Source organism: Telopea speciosissima, chromosome 10, assembly GCF_018873765.1.
Source record: "Telopea speciosissima isolate NSW1024214 ecotype Mountain lineage chromosome 10, Tspe_v1, whole genome shotgun sequence".
In the NCBI taxonomy this organism is placed as follows: Eukaryota; Viridiplantae; Streptophyta; class Magnoliopsida; order Proteales; family Proteaceae; genus Telopea; species Telopea speciosissima.
In genome coordinates, this window is record NC_057925.1 from 294,886 (window position 1) to 310,227 (window position 15,342).

General features: G+C 40.9%; 1 protein-coding gene across 1 annotated transcript in view; it reads right to left on the reverse strand.

Annotated features, from left to right (window-relative positions):
- Nucleotides 1–566: 566 nt before the first annotated feature.
- LOC122642445 overlaps nt 567–15,342 on the reverse strand; it is a 49,059-nt gene continuing 34,283 nt past the window's right edge. Inside the window, exon 9 of the mRNA XM_043835920.1 lies at nt 567–696. Coding sequence (XP_043691855.1) covers nt 604–696 — 93 coding nt within the window. The 3' untranslated portion in view covers nt 567–603. The remainder of the gene's footprint in view (nt 697–15,342) is intronic.

The window sequence follows — 15,342 nt, forward strand, 5'->3', positions numbered from 1 at the left end:
CCATTGGCTGAGCACCAAAATCTTCAATTTCAGAATTCAGACAGGAAATATTTCACTACCTTCATTTGATAAACTTATAAATATCTCATTGTCATTAAAAAAAAAAAAAGAGGAAAACTTGCCAAGTTCTCCAACCAGTTTGTGGTTAACATGCCGAGAGATTATTGAATTACAAGTTAAAATTTAACAACCTCAATTTACATCCATAAGACATAAAACTACCTTTTAATTCTTAAGCCCCAATGAAATATAATGGTCCCATGGAGTTACCGATGAAGGTTATGTAGCAATCACACATGGAGAAATCATTTTTAAATAGTGCAGTTTATAAAATTTATTTGCTCAGCATCTGCTTCTCAAAAGAAAGAAACAACATCCAAGCCTAACATGAATAAAACCTAAACAAAAATTCTAATTACAATGAATAGGAGAAACATTCCATTGACTGAGGTCATAATGTATGGATATACAATGCCTTTCAACCACAAGAATGGACATTATCTGTTAACATTTCTGCTCAACGACAACAATGCAAACCACTGATTTTTCACAGTGCCAGGGAGAGACTTGCTCCACAGTCCTGAATTGTATTTTGAGAACCCATTAAGAATCTGGTGGAGTCTCAAACCTTGTAGGAGTGTCGATACCCATCATACAGCAAAGGCCAGATATTAGGATTATAAGCAGGACAATCCCCTGAACACAATTGCCACTAATGGTGTCAGATTCTTATTGGGTTGTCAACTTAAATGGAAAAGCAAACAGAAGAACATCCATACATCACACAGGATGAGATTCTTTAAAAGGCACAATTTTTTCCCATTTGAAACACCAAGGGGCTCAAGATCCACAAATCCATGAACTGGTTGTGAACCAGCCATCTCAAACATCAGTGCAACTAAGTAAGCCCAGTCCATTAATTGGAAGATAAAAAAGTCTTTCAAATCGGAGATTTTGTTTAGCATTGTGGCAGTCCCACTTGAAAGATGTATGAAACACAGAGAGATGAGTACTCAGTATGGGTTCAACATAAGAACAAAAAATGATAGTTGGGAAGGTAATTGCAATGAAGCAATTGAGCACTAGAAATAGAGGCATCTTTGAACAGAACATTAAAAATTTTTAAAAATTGAAATCCTCCTAATCTTTGTTTGTAGGAGTCATCTTATGTTTATATACAAGTAACACTAGTGTAGACCATTCCTCAGTCTTACCAAATCATTTGTAACTAGAGTAAATTTTATGCCAATAAACCAGACAGTAATGGAGGGCCGGTAGGGAGTGGGACGAAATCTGAGATGAAACGCAGAGTTGCAGGGGAGGGAGGGGAATCTGATGTAAATTGGCTGTCTAAAACCAACCGCAGAATCCCTACACCAGCAGTAGAGTAGCCATCGGGTAGGTGTAGAGGATTCCCTACACCATCAGTAATTGTGGGCTGAAGTTAGGATTTTATTTGGTATTTTTTTTGGGCAAGAGATCTCTACTTGGTCGCATGGTCTCTACACAAGCGTCTGGGCCAATGAGTGAGCACGCCTGGGTATCTACCTAGAGGGTAGAGGCGTCATCTCACAGTGCCCTGTGAGAGGGTGTAGGAAACACCACCAAGTGGATATCTTTTTCCTTTTTTTATTTAGTCTTTTATTGAGTTGTAATTCTAATTAGGATTCCTAGTGCAAGTTTGAATCCTAGTTAGGAGTCCAGTTCTTAGTTCTGTTTTGAGTCATAGTTAGAGTATGTTTTCTTTCACCCACAAGGCTATAAATATGTAAGAACTCCAACTGAGCCCCCACAATTTAATAAATAAAGAATTTTGCTTCCACAAATATCACTGTCCTGAGATAGGCTATGAGGGTGAGATACCCAGGCTGAGTTAGCCTTAACTGCCTCTCTCCATCGATCTGCATTCAAGATTCATTCTAGTTTCAGTTCTGCCCTAGCCGGTATCTTGAAGACTCTCAATAAGCTGCTGGTTTCTGCTGCCAGGTTCAAGAATCTCTCAGCCAACAATTAAGTTCATATCCCCACCCCAAACCCTTCTTCTCCTAATCCTCTAGACCAAACCCTAATATTTCCCCAAATACCTGAACATCCTTCCCCATACCCTAAATCCGGTCCAGATCAAACCAACAATCAGAACCCACCCAAACTTGGATCGAATACCCCTCACACCATTAGGGAAACTCGACCCAAGCCCCTGCCCTAAACTCCAATCCTAAACCCTAGATTCCCTTTTCTTCCACTTTCCCAAAACCCAGAAACCCCAAACCTAATTCACTGTTCACTCTAGTTTACACACCCAACCTCAACAAAACATCTCAGGTTCACTGGAAGGCTTCCCTACACCAACTTATCCTAACCCTACCATCAAACCCTAGGTCCCATCTAACCCTAACCCTAATTTCACAATTTCACCTGTTTTGATCTAGCCGATTTCCCTAATCCATAGCAGATCCTGGTTATTGGTTCTAGTTGGTCTCCTACCCATCTAGAATTACATTAGAATCACACGCACAAACACTCTCTCAAAGTAAAACTCAATAAACTTCTATTCACTGTCCCAATGTTGGGTTACATGCAAGTATTTAAAGGGAAAAATAACAAGACTCCTAGTTAGACTCTGAAACTGAAATAACAACTTGCAATTCAAACTCAAACTCTTAATTCCTACGTATGTAACTCAAAACAAATAAAAGACTGAAGTAAATGAACTACTAAATAAATAAACTAATTCCAACCCTTGTTGGACCATTGGACTGGTTCTGTCTGGGTTTGGGTTTCCAAAGCCTATCAATTGGGGGGAGGGGAGAGGAGGCATGGGCTTGTAAAATAGAAGGGGGAGAGGCCCCAAGAATTACAATGAGCCTGTTTCTGGGTAAATCAGAACACCGACCAGGAGAACCCGATATCTTAGATTTGACTTCAAAGAGAATGGAGCTCCTAATTTACTAGAAGGATCTAGCTTTAGAGGTCCACCTTCTCAGGTTGCACTCAAGCCAGATATAGAAGTCTTAGGCGTAAACAATTCTAATTAGTTAACAATTTTAGAATCCTTGTTAGTTAAGTTAATCTAGCTACCTAAGAGTATTATATTTAAGAGACTTTCTTTTGCTTTCTTATATATATGTAACCACTCCCACCCCCACGATAATGGTTAATGGAATAGAATACAGAATTTGGATTTCAATCATGTAGCCAAGAAGGCTTACTCTTTTCTCTCTCTTCTTGATACAATCATGATTGTTCAACTGGGCCCAAAAAGATTTTATTTTGGCCCATGGATGCGTTCCATGGGCCGTGGGCTTTTAATTTTTTGGGTTTATTCATGTAATGGGCCTATTTTATAAGTCCATATTTGAAGTCTTAATTCTGCATATGGGATGAAGTATATAGAAAGGATTATGTGGTGTCCATTAGCTATTAGTTAGGATTTTATTTTTAAATTTTAAAACTGTTTCAGATAGCTGTCATCACACATGGGGCTCAGGGAGTTCTAATTTTTTAAGTCTTATTTTATTATTTCTACTTGTGTGTTGGGAAGTTCACGTTGGTTAGAATTCTAGCTCCTTTTTTTATTTAAAGGTTATAAACTCCCTCCCCCCCAACCGATTATTGAATGGATTAAGAATTGTTTGTTTGAAACTAGTGTTGGACTCTCTTTCTCTCTCCTCCCTCTCTCCCCCCTGGAAGGATCAGAAGATCCTTTCAATTGGCTAGAACCCTTTTCTCTCTCCCATCTTCACTCCGTTCTTCCACCCTGCGGCTATTGGGGCTAACAGATCTTCCTTATTTCTTTCTTCTTTCTCTCCTACAGAACTCTGTTATCCTTTTCTGTTCAGGTTGGTGATGATCTTAGACCATGGTTCTAAATCTCAGTGCCGCAAGAAACCGGAAAAAACCTTGAGTCGATACTGACCCATACCAAGTTCCGACCAGTTTCGACCAATTTTGATCAGCCTAGTTTCGACCAGTTTTGACAACACATGACATGTCGTGTTTTACCCAGAAAATACCAAGTTTTGACCAGGTTTTGGTCGAAACCTGGGAAATCTCAGTTTCAGCCAGCCTCAAAACCGAGATTAGAACCTTGTCTCAGACACAGCAGGAGACTCTCTGCTTCAAATCTGCAGAACAGCACAACAGCTCTTCCTCTATGCGCAGATCCGCATAACTATCATTCAGAAATCAGATTCTGTCAGTAAGTATCGTAGACATTATTCTGGTTTACTGGTTTAGATCTGAAACTTTCCTATTCTAGATTCTGTTTTCCCTCTTGTCTGAGTTCTGATTTGTTTCTGTTGATTAATCCTTTTCCATTCTGTCATAACCAGCATATTAGACTGCTTATCTGTTCTTGAACACCATACTCTCTATCTTGGGTTTCGTTTCAGATTCGCAATGTCTCGAAACAAAACCTACGGTGATATACATTTTTGTCAAAGTTTCGACCGAAATTTCGAAGTTTCGGCAAAATTTCAACTATGCTTTGAATTTTGGTATCATTTCGGCCAAACCCTTTGTATAAAATGCATGGTTTTGATTGAAATTTCGCAATTTCGATGAAATTTTGAACATGTTTCGAGTTTCGGTATCATTTCACTAGTTTAGAGTCTAAAGAGGGAAACATCCTAGAAAACCCAAGGAACTAAAACTTGGAACTCTACCAGGTTTCGACCTTGGAAAAAACCAAGTTGACTTGAGATCTCGCGAGTTGATGTTTTTTTTTTTTCAAATTGAAGGCTGGTTTCGGTGGGTTTTAGACCTAGTTTGTGTCTAAAACTTGGTATTCAGTCTATTTTAAGCCATTTAAACACAATGACACTATCAAATTTTGCAAAAACAAAGTCCAAATAGGAGTTTCACTTGGTGGAAAACCAGGACAGACACTTGTGCCGAAAACTAGGATAGACATAGGACAAACACTTATTTAAGTAAATGTTTTTTGTATTTGTATTTCATACTTAAGATAGTATTTTATATTTGTATTTCATTTACTCAAGATATTAGTCATAAATAAGCAAATACCCCCTATTTAAATCCAATAAAAAATAGTTAAAAAATATAATTCATAAAGGAAAAAAAATCAACCCCTCAGGTCAAGAACAAAAATTGGATTTTCGGCGGTAGATGCAATTTTCAACTTTTTACTGCTGGGTTTTTTCTCAAATCTAAAAATTCCATAAATCTTAATATGGTTAAACGTTGCTAAAAACCAAAAGTGCAGTAAAATATTCATTTGTTCTGATGTTCAAAAAAATATTTTCATTCAGAGTGATTTTGATAGCATTCACGCACACCAAATTAAGTTTGACCGGTACGTAACTCCTTCAATATAAATCAGATTTAAGCAATCTTGGATTTACATGATATTAGGCATAAATAAGTGTCTGTCCTAGTTTCTGGCATAAATAAGTGTTTGTATACCAAGGTTTGCATAGATAAGTGTCTGTATACCAAAATTTCCACCGAGATCTTGAGATCTGGCACTCATATAAAGGAGTTTGGGTCAAGATCTTGAGATATCCCAAGCTTTTCTCATCCATCGCCACATGCAAGTCTCCACCAGCTGCTGCCTTTGTTGGAATGGGCACGAAGATACAGACCATCTGTTCTTCTCTTGCCCCTTTGCTGCCTCCATCTAGAAACGGGTACTTCGTCATTGCTGGCCCACTAGGAGAACTCCCCTCCCTCTTCCCCCGTGAATGGGTCTGGATTGATATAACTTTTGGGGGTAATTTGATCTATGACAGGATTGGCAAGCTTGCCTTTTGTGCTACTATTTCCCACATTTGGATGGAACGTAACCTTAGAAGATGGACGTCCAACTCCCGCTCTTTTGACAAGATTTGGAAGGCCATCTTCTTTGATGTTTCATCTAAAGCTTATTCCCTCACCCTGGGTAGTGTCTTGAATACCCCAAGGAACAGGCTGATTGTTGTCTCCTGGGGTCTCCCTACCAGCATTCTTCGCTCTAGCTAATCTTTAGCTTCGGCTTGTTGGTCCTCGGGCTTGTATATTCCCCCCCCCCCCCTTTTTCTTCGTAATTTAAATTTTCATTAATAAAAGAAAAAGATCTTGAGATATTGTCGAAATCTCGAGATTTCTCGCGAGTACTTTTTCTCGCATGAGATCTCGTCTCGAGGTCTTGAAAAACCGAGATCTCGTGAGTTTTATTTCTATGACAAAACCTCAAGTTTTGTGAATTTTGGCCAAAATCCAAGCTCCCATTAAAAAAAAATCTGCCCAAGGCATGAACACACCTTGCGGCCGCCTTGACAATTATGTCAAGTATAACTTCTATTTTTTTATGGAACACTTGAGAGGTCATGTAGTATTGAATTTGAATGATCAAAATAGTAGCCAAACAAGATCTTTTTTTTCAGCTTCTTGCTTCTCCAAGTAACTAATAAGTACAATAAGCACAAGTAGATCTCCTGTTACACTCCAGCTTAACTTGCATCTGTCACGGCTGGAGGCTATTATCTATGTACAGAAATTGTGTCTGTGTGGTGATAACTTATGAATGCAGATCAACATGAAGGCTGCTAACAAACCAAGTGCAAGTAAGTTGTGTTGGATCGAAAAACAAATAACTGCGAACTTCGGCACTCACTTGCCGGTGATGGGTAGTCTCTCCGGCCGGTAAGATGGCTGCTTCCTCTCCCCCCCTTTCTCCTCCCCCAGTTTCCTAGTTTCTTGCCATCTCCCTGCTACTTCTCCTGAATCTCTCCCACCATCTCCTTTATCTCCTCCCTCTGCTTCGGCCTCGGTGCCTGCATCCCCTACTGCTTCTACTCCCAAATGGACCTCCTTTTTCAATCCTTCCTGCTCTCATTCTACCTCCTCTGAAGGTCTACCCCTACACTTTGTTGCTCCCTCTGTTGTTGGCTCTTCAAAAGTTGCTCTTTGTCCATCTGATTTTCTTATTGATGAAGCAAAACTCTGGGAGTCTTGTTTAGTCGGGCACTTCCTTGGCTCTAGGCCCCCTTTCCATATTGTCAAGCTGTCCCTCCCCAAGCAATGGAGACCTAATGGTACTTTTGAATCCTTCCTCCTCGACAATGGTTTCTTTATTTTCAAGTTTTCGGATGAACTTGATAAACTGATAGTCCTGGAAGGTGGTCCCTGGCTAGTAGGGAAAAAACCCATATTCCTTCGTCAATGGCATAGGCAACTTCAGTTGCGTCGTGTTGATCCATCTTCTATACCTCTTTGGATCTCTTTGCCTGGGCTTCCTCTCCATTACTGGTGTACTGAGGGATTGAGTACTGTGGGATCTGTCCTGGGAAAACCACTTTTCTCTGATGTTCGAACCTTAAGGAAGACTCGCCTGGCTTTTGCTCGCATTTGTGTTGAAGTTGCAGCTGATGAGCCTCTGCCAACTTTCATCACTGTGAAGGAAGGGGAGGAGTTCTCCTTTGAGCAGGAAGTCCATTATGACTGGAAACCCCCCCACTGTTCGGTTTGCAAGCTGTTTGGTCATGACTCTGCTCTCTGCACTCCAAAAGCTGCTAACACCTCTCCTGTTGATCTTACTGCTGTTTCTGAGGTTCTTCCTCATGTGGACAACCCATCGACCTCGGTGATTGCTATGACGGTGGCTGAAGCTTCACCTCAGGCCAGAGGAAGATCCCGCTACAGAAGTCGATTCAGAAACAACCGCCGGCTGCTCCCTCAGGCTCCGATGGATCAACGAAGCATTTTGGGTACCCCTCCTTTACCCGCTGGACACAATCGCTTTGCAGCTTTAGCCTCTGATCCTGGCTCTGACAATGACGTTGACCCTTGCCTCGAGAAGATTTGCGACTCTGCTCTTCCTCGTAGTCGCTTATGAATGGCATCGCCGCCCCCTGCTAGGCTCCCTGATGGGCACTCTGCCATCCCTGGTGGTCTCTCCTTGGCTCCTCGAGAGTTGTCGCTCCTTTTGTCGATTTCTCCTCCGACTGTGCTGCCTGGCTCCCCGCAGAGATCTGAACCCCTTCTTCCTTCTGCGAGTGATATCTCGCCTTCTCCTTCCCAGGTTCCGTCTGCCCCTTTCCCTTTTAATGTTAATTCTTCCTTTGTGGGACCCTCAGCCCACGTGGCTGATACCACCTCTTCTAATAACCTTTTCATTCCACCTTTACCCCTGATAACCCCTTCTTCAATTCCTGCTTTACCCCTTGCATCTCACGTGCCTTCCATTCCTACCATTCCTATCCTTGTGGCCCCCACTTTGACCTTTTGCCATCGTTTGTGACCCATCCCTCTGTGGATCGGGTTGGAGACACCTTGCCTCTTGACCTGGATCCCTCTTCTTCTCCTTTACTCGACCCCCCTCCTTTAACAAAAACTCTTTGCAAATCCCCTGCAACTCCTTCCCTTGCTTGCTCTTTCAATAGGCGTCGCCGAAGTACCTCCACTTCTCGCAGTGTCTTGTCCCGGCTCCTTGGGCCTGAGCTGCCTCCCCTACCCTTGCCCAAATGAATCACGGGGTTACTTGGAACACTCGGGGCCTCAATTCCCCTTGTAAACACGCTGCTGTTAGATCTTATATTCGGCTTCATAAGTCTTCTTTTTGCTGCCTTCTTGAATCTCATGTCAAGGAGCCCAATGCTGCTAGAATTTCTAATTCTATTGCCCCTGGATGGTCCCTTCTATCCAACTATATTCACCACCCTGATGGCCGCATTTGGGTCCTTTGGGATCCTTCAAAATTAAAAATTTCTTTGCTTTCCTCCTCTGCCCAATTCCTTCACCTGTGTTTCTCGGACTGCCTCAACCAAGTCTGTTTTTACTTCAGGGTTAATTATGCTTTCAATGGTCCTGAGCAGCGCCTCTCCTTATGGGATGATCTTCGCAGTATTGGCAATCAAACAGGACCTCTTCCTTGGAGTATTGGAGGTGATTTTAATGTGATATGGTTCAGTCAGGAAAAACAAGGTGGTGACCATTTGGATACAGACTCTATGGCTTCATTTAATGACTGTATTGAGGACTGGGGGGTTGATGATCTCGGTTGGACTGGGCATACTTTCTCATGGAGTAACAAAAGGGTTGGCAATTCTCGCATTGATTGTAAACTTGATCGTGTTCTTGTCAATGAAGCTTGGCTTGCCTCCTTCCCTTCCTCCTTTGCAAACTTTGATGCCCCTGGAATCTCTGACCATTGCCCTATCTCTTTATCTATCCAGCCTTGCACTTCTTTTGGCCCAAAACCCTTTAAATATTTTGACATGTGGGCCTCTCATTCTACTTTCCTAGACACTGTCAAGGCTGCTTGGGATAAGCCTGTTCAAGCTTTTTCTTCCCCCCTTATTGCTTTTGCTAGGAAGCTCTGCAATGTGAAGGCTGCCCTCAAAGACTGGAACACAAATATCTTTGGTAATATCTCCCAACATGTTTTGGACTGCAAGGATAAGTTAGCTTCGCTTCAGTTACAGCTTCAATCCGACAATCTCAATGTTCAGCTTGCTATTGATGAAAAGGCTGCTCCTCTTGAGTTATCTTTGCTGCTCTCACAAGAGGAAAGATTTTTAAGGCAGAAATCTAGGATCAAGTGGTTGGAGTTAGGGGATTCTAACTCAGCTTACTTCCATCGATCCATGAAGTCAAGTACCAATCACAATTCCATTTTGCAGCTTGTGACTTCGGATGGATCCCCGGTGACTAGTGTGAATGATATCAAAGGTTTGGCTGTGAACCACTTCAAAGATCTCTTCAATAAACCTTAGATGAAGCTGGCCAGATTCCAAACAATATGCTGAACAAATTCATCCCTCCAGAGTTTTTGAATTCTCTTGGTGCCATCCCATCTGACACTGAAATCAGCACTGCTATCCACTCTCTCAAGTTGAACAGGGCTCCTGGGCCGGATGGGTTTAGTATGGGGTTTTTTCTAGCTTCTTGGGAGATCATCAAGGAAGACCTTATGAAAGCTGTCAGAAGTTTCTTCCTCAATCCTTCCCAGATCAAAGGAGTGAACCATACATTTCTTTGTCTCATTCCCAAGAAGGAGGGAGCTTCAGTGATGTCAGACTTCAGACCTATTGCCCTCTGCAACCTTATATACAAGTTCATTGCTAAAGTCCTCGCCTTCAGGCTCAAGACTGTTGTGGGTCTTCTTGTCAGTGAAAATCAGTCTACCTTCATCCCTGGTAGAAATATAGCAGATAACATCTCACTTTGCAATGAGATTGTTAGAGGTTTTGAGAGAAAGAATCATTCCCCAGCTGCCCTTATGAAGATTGATATTCATAAAGCCTTTGATTTTCTAAGATGGGACTTTATTGATAAGGTTATGACTATGATGGGCTTTCCTCCGGTCTTCACTCATTGGATCCATTGTTGTATATCTACCCCCAGGTTCTCTATGCTTGTCAACGGCAGTCCTGCAGGCTACTTTGCTTCCTCTTTGGGTATTCGTCAAGGGTGCCCCCTCTCTCCCTACATCTTCACTTTAGCTCTGGAAGTGTTATCTCGTCATATTCAAATTTGCACAGATCAGCAGCTCATTTCTCGCATCCCTAAGTGCAAAGCCCTCAAGCTTTCTCATCTGGCTTTCGCTGATGATCTCATGATTTTCTCCAAGGCTTTCATCACTTCCTTTGAGACTATTATGTATTGTCTGCAACAGTTCCAAGTGCTCTCAGGTCTTCATATCAATCCATCAAAGTCCCTCCTTTTCTTGGCTGGGGTCTCAGACTTTCAGAAAGCTGCTCTGGCGGAAAAATGTGGCTTCACTGTAGGGCATCTTCCGGTCAAATATTTGGGTCTTCCTCTGATTCCGGCTCGGCTCTCTGATCATCACTGTACTCCTATGCTTGATCTCATTAGAAAAAGATTGCAGCTTTGGAAAGGCAAGCTCCTCTCTTATGCGGGAAGGTTGGTTCTCATCAAATCTGTTTTGCAAGCTTCATATATCTACTGGTCAGGAATTTATGGGTTGCCTCAGTCCACCATCCAATCTTTGGAATCCCTTATGACTTCCTTTCTTTGGAAAGGCTCGGACTCCTCAAGATTTCTCCACCCCATCTCTTGGGCTTCAGTTTGCCTCCCTTTGAAGGAAGGAGGTCCGGGTATTAGAAGAATCAAGGAAGTGAACTCAGCGTGTATCATCAAGTTGATCTGGAAGATTGCCTCTAAAAAGAGGAGCATTTGGGTTTATTGGATTTACTCTGGACTTCTCAAATTGGATTCTATTTGGACTTTTTCTGTATCCTCAGATGCTTCTTGGGTTTGGCGCAAAATTCTGGCCACTCGTTCGTCTGTTCTTGGATCTATACAATCCCGTATAGGTGATGGGTCCCCTACCTCCTTTTGGCTTGACCATTGGCATCCTATGGGGATTCTCCTCCATCAGGTCACCTCGAGAACTATCTATGGCTCTGGATTGGCTCGAAATGCTTTGGTGGCGGATATTATTGATTCCAATGGCTGGCCTTCCCTGATCTCTACTATCCCGGTGCTTGACAACATTTGGAGTTTCTTGCCTTCCATTGCTAGAAGGCCCCTCCGAGATGACTGTGTTATTTGGCTGCCGAACTCCTCGGGCACTTTCAGTTCCAAAGTAGCTTGGGATCTCATTCGCTCTCGTGGTCAGATTGCTCCTTGGAGGAAGCTTGTTTGGTTCAAGTACCACATCCCCCGCCATAGTTTCACAGCTTGGAGAGTCTTTTCCAACTACCTTCCAACGCAGTCCTTTCTTCGTCATCGACACATCTCGGTGCCTCCCAGTTGCGGTCTTTGCTGGAATGCTATCGAGGACTCCAACCACCTCTTCGTTGCTTGCCCTTTCTCCTCTGCCATTTGGAAAGGTATCCTAGTAAAATGTTGGCCAAGCAATCGCAGCATTCTCCCGTTTGATAGAGAATGGATTTGGATTGATATGACTTTTGGTGGCTCTACCCTGTGTGACGTGGTTGGGAAGCTGGCTTTTGGTGCTGTCATCAATCACATTTGAATGGAACGTAATATTAGGAAATGGAGTACCAAATCTCGATCTCATCAACAAATTTGGGATTCCATTTCTTTTGAAATTAAGGCCAAGCTTAACTTGGCTGTTCCCTCTACTTGTATTGACTACCTAAGGAACAGGCACATTGTTGTATCCTGGGGTCTTTCTTCTATTTCTCTTCAAACCTCGAACTCACGTGTTTGAGTCTTAGGCTGTTTGTCTTTCTTTTCCCTCCTATTTGAGGGTAGCTGTACTTCTTTCCTTTCTTTCCTCTTTGGTAATGAATTATTTATTCACCAAAAAAAAAAAAAAAAAGAGGATCTTTTCTCACAGAATAAAATCCAGATTTTAAAGAAATCAAATTTAAAAAAAAATCAGATGCATGTAAGAAGAACTTAGTCGAAACTGCAGGTTTTGACCGAGTTGTCTCGGTTTCGCAGGCTACCGAGATGAGTTAAGGGTCGAAATTTAATTCAACCAGGTTTCGATGGGTTTCACATGGTTTCAACACTGTTTCGGCCATATTTCGGTAATTTTGCAAGTTTCGACCAGAATAACTATATAAATTCACTTATCCCCATCGAAACTTGAGGAAACCTGGCTCAAAGACAAGACACTTATTTATGCTAAATATCATTTAAGTGAATGATTATTATTTCATTTACTAAAGATAATAATCATAAATAAGCAAGTACCCCTCTTTGAATCCAATAAAAATAGTTAAAAAAATAAAATTCTAAAAGAATATAAAGTCTACCCGCAGTTCAAGAACAAAAACTAGAATTTTGGTGGCAGGTGCAATTTTCAACTTTTAAATGCTAGGTTTTTTCTCAAATCTTAAAATTTCATAAATCTTAATATAATAAAACATTGCTAAAAACTAAAAGAGAGGTAAAATATTCATTTGTTTTGATGTCTAAAAATTTACTTCCATTCAGAGAGATTTTAAACAGCATTCATGCACACCAAAATAAGTTTGACCGAAACATAACTCCTTCAATATAAATCGGATTTAAACAATCTTGGATTTGTCGAAGAGGTTTCAAACAAATCCAAAGATTTTGCTCAAGTCTAATTTATATTGAAGTAGTTTGTAGAAAACCTAGGACCTGTAACCAGTAACTTTAGAGAGGAGAAAAGAGAGAAGAGAAGATGGAAGAAGACTGTGCGATTTGAGAGAACACAAGCTTAGATGGTAAGAACTTCATCCCAAGCCTTCTATTTATAATATTCAAAAGCTTGAAAAACAAGTAAACTTGGGGAACAAGTACACTTGGGGAACAAGTAAACAAAATAGATAAAATACCCAAAATACTCTTATCGGGTTACATATCTCAACACTCCCCCTCAAGTTGGTGCATAGATATCGCACATGCCTAACTTGACTAAACTAGGATGAAACAACTTCCCAAATAGGAAACTAACTTAGACTAGGAAACTGACTCCTAACTCCTAACACTTACAGACATAAAATAAAGGAAACCACAATGGACTCAACCACAATAGGGACACTCCCCCTATCGTGGTACACTTCTCAACACTCCCCCTCAAGCTGGAGTATACAGATACCAAAAGAAAGGTTCTAGCTTGGACCAAAAAGAATAGAAAATCAAACTTCACACCAGTCTTGAATAGTATTTGCAGACTTCAGTGAACACAGAGGAAACTCCAATCAGCCATCATTAAAACCAGTAGAAATATCAGCCCAATCCAAAAACAGCAGATAGATAACGATGAAAAATGTTCTGCAATAATTGCGGAACTTAATTTCTAATAAGGGAAGATTTGATCTTCAATATAAGGAAAGAACTCGATCTTCAAACAAAGGAAGAATCAATTCAATCGCACAAAGTGGAATTTTCCTGTCGATCTTCAAAAACACCATATCATGCTTAAAAGATGGAGGGCAACAACTTCGGAGTTTCCCTTCAAAAGTAAAAAATCTTCACTAAAATAAATCTTGAGAAATCTTCACCGAAATAGTCTTGAGAAAGGTAAGACTCTCCAATTGATGACTTATGCAGAGCAGATATACAAATACTAATATCGAATTCCAATCTCCCCCTCAAAACAAACACCAACCTCAATGTCATGTAAATACCAAATTGCCAAAAAACAAATTGATGTGATATGGGGCCCACCAAAGCAATAATATGGAACATATGCATACCTAATGACAATTCCGTAATTACATCATGCAACCTCTAATTGATATGGAACCCGGGTCAAAATACCCAATTTCGTTTGGGATGGACCCATCCAAGTATACAATAGGCAATAGCAAGAGGTAATGGCAGAACCGTAATTTAAGTGAAATCCATATATATGCATAAGCAAGGCCAAATTTAAGGGAGTGGCAATTTGGTAATAAACCAGAATTTGCAAGGGGTCAATTTGGTAGTTAAAGAGGAAATGGGACATCATGGGAATTAAAAATATTGTTTGGGGGAAAAATTGCAATTAAATTGAAATCCAATTATAACCCAACTAGGCAAAAGGGTAAATTGGGAAGGAAAAGAAAATTTGGGACATGAGTTGATTAGAGAGAAAAGGGGCATATGAGAAAATGTGTGAATTAAAGGAGAATAGGGTAAATCTGGAATAAACCCGAATTTCCAAGCGGTACACTGTAAGTAACAAAGAATGACACAAACAAGAGACTGGTTATGTTTTAGTGGGAAGGGTAGTTTTGGAATGAACTCAAAATAAAAGACTTAAGGGAATAAAAGGAGAAGAGGAGGGTAGAACTGGTAGGAGGGAATTGAATAAATAACCTGTGTTGTCTTCTGTCCCAAACTCGATCAATGGTGGAAAACCAACATGAGAGGAGGGTTTATACCATAGTTGTCACGGCGATCCAAGTCGGTGGAGGGGTGTCACGTCGATATATCGACATGTCGTCCGCCATGGCGAGCATGTCGACCATTTTTTATTTTTTATTTTCTCTATTTTTAATGGTTTAATAGATGTATACTCAAGCCATGTTTTATTTTTTCTCTATTGTTTCTCAAGTTTTAAGGATGGCAATCTTGTAATTAAGCAGAATCTAAAAAAGGGCATAAAAGGGTTTTGATTTAATGACCAAGGGTAAACTTGGAGGGATGTGTAAAGTATGGACAAAGGGGAATAAAAGAAGAGAATGGTACTTTAGGAAAAAGAAAAAAATAAGGGTTTATGGTTATCTTCAACCTTACCACTTCAGCCTGGGACAGAAAAAGGCAAAGTACGAAGGAGATAACTCCTTCAACTCTTCTCGGTCCAGTCTAAACCTTCAAGCAAAGCATCGCCACATCATGTTCTATCAATTACAGCAAGAACTCATCACAGAAATCAACTAAGCAAGGAGTATTTAATTCCTGGAATCAGATCTGGCGACTTCTTAGTTGCAAAACAGAGACAGAGAGACA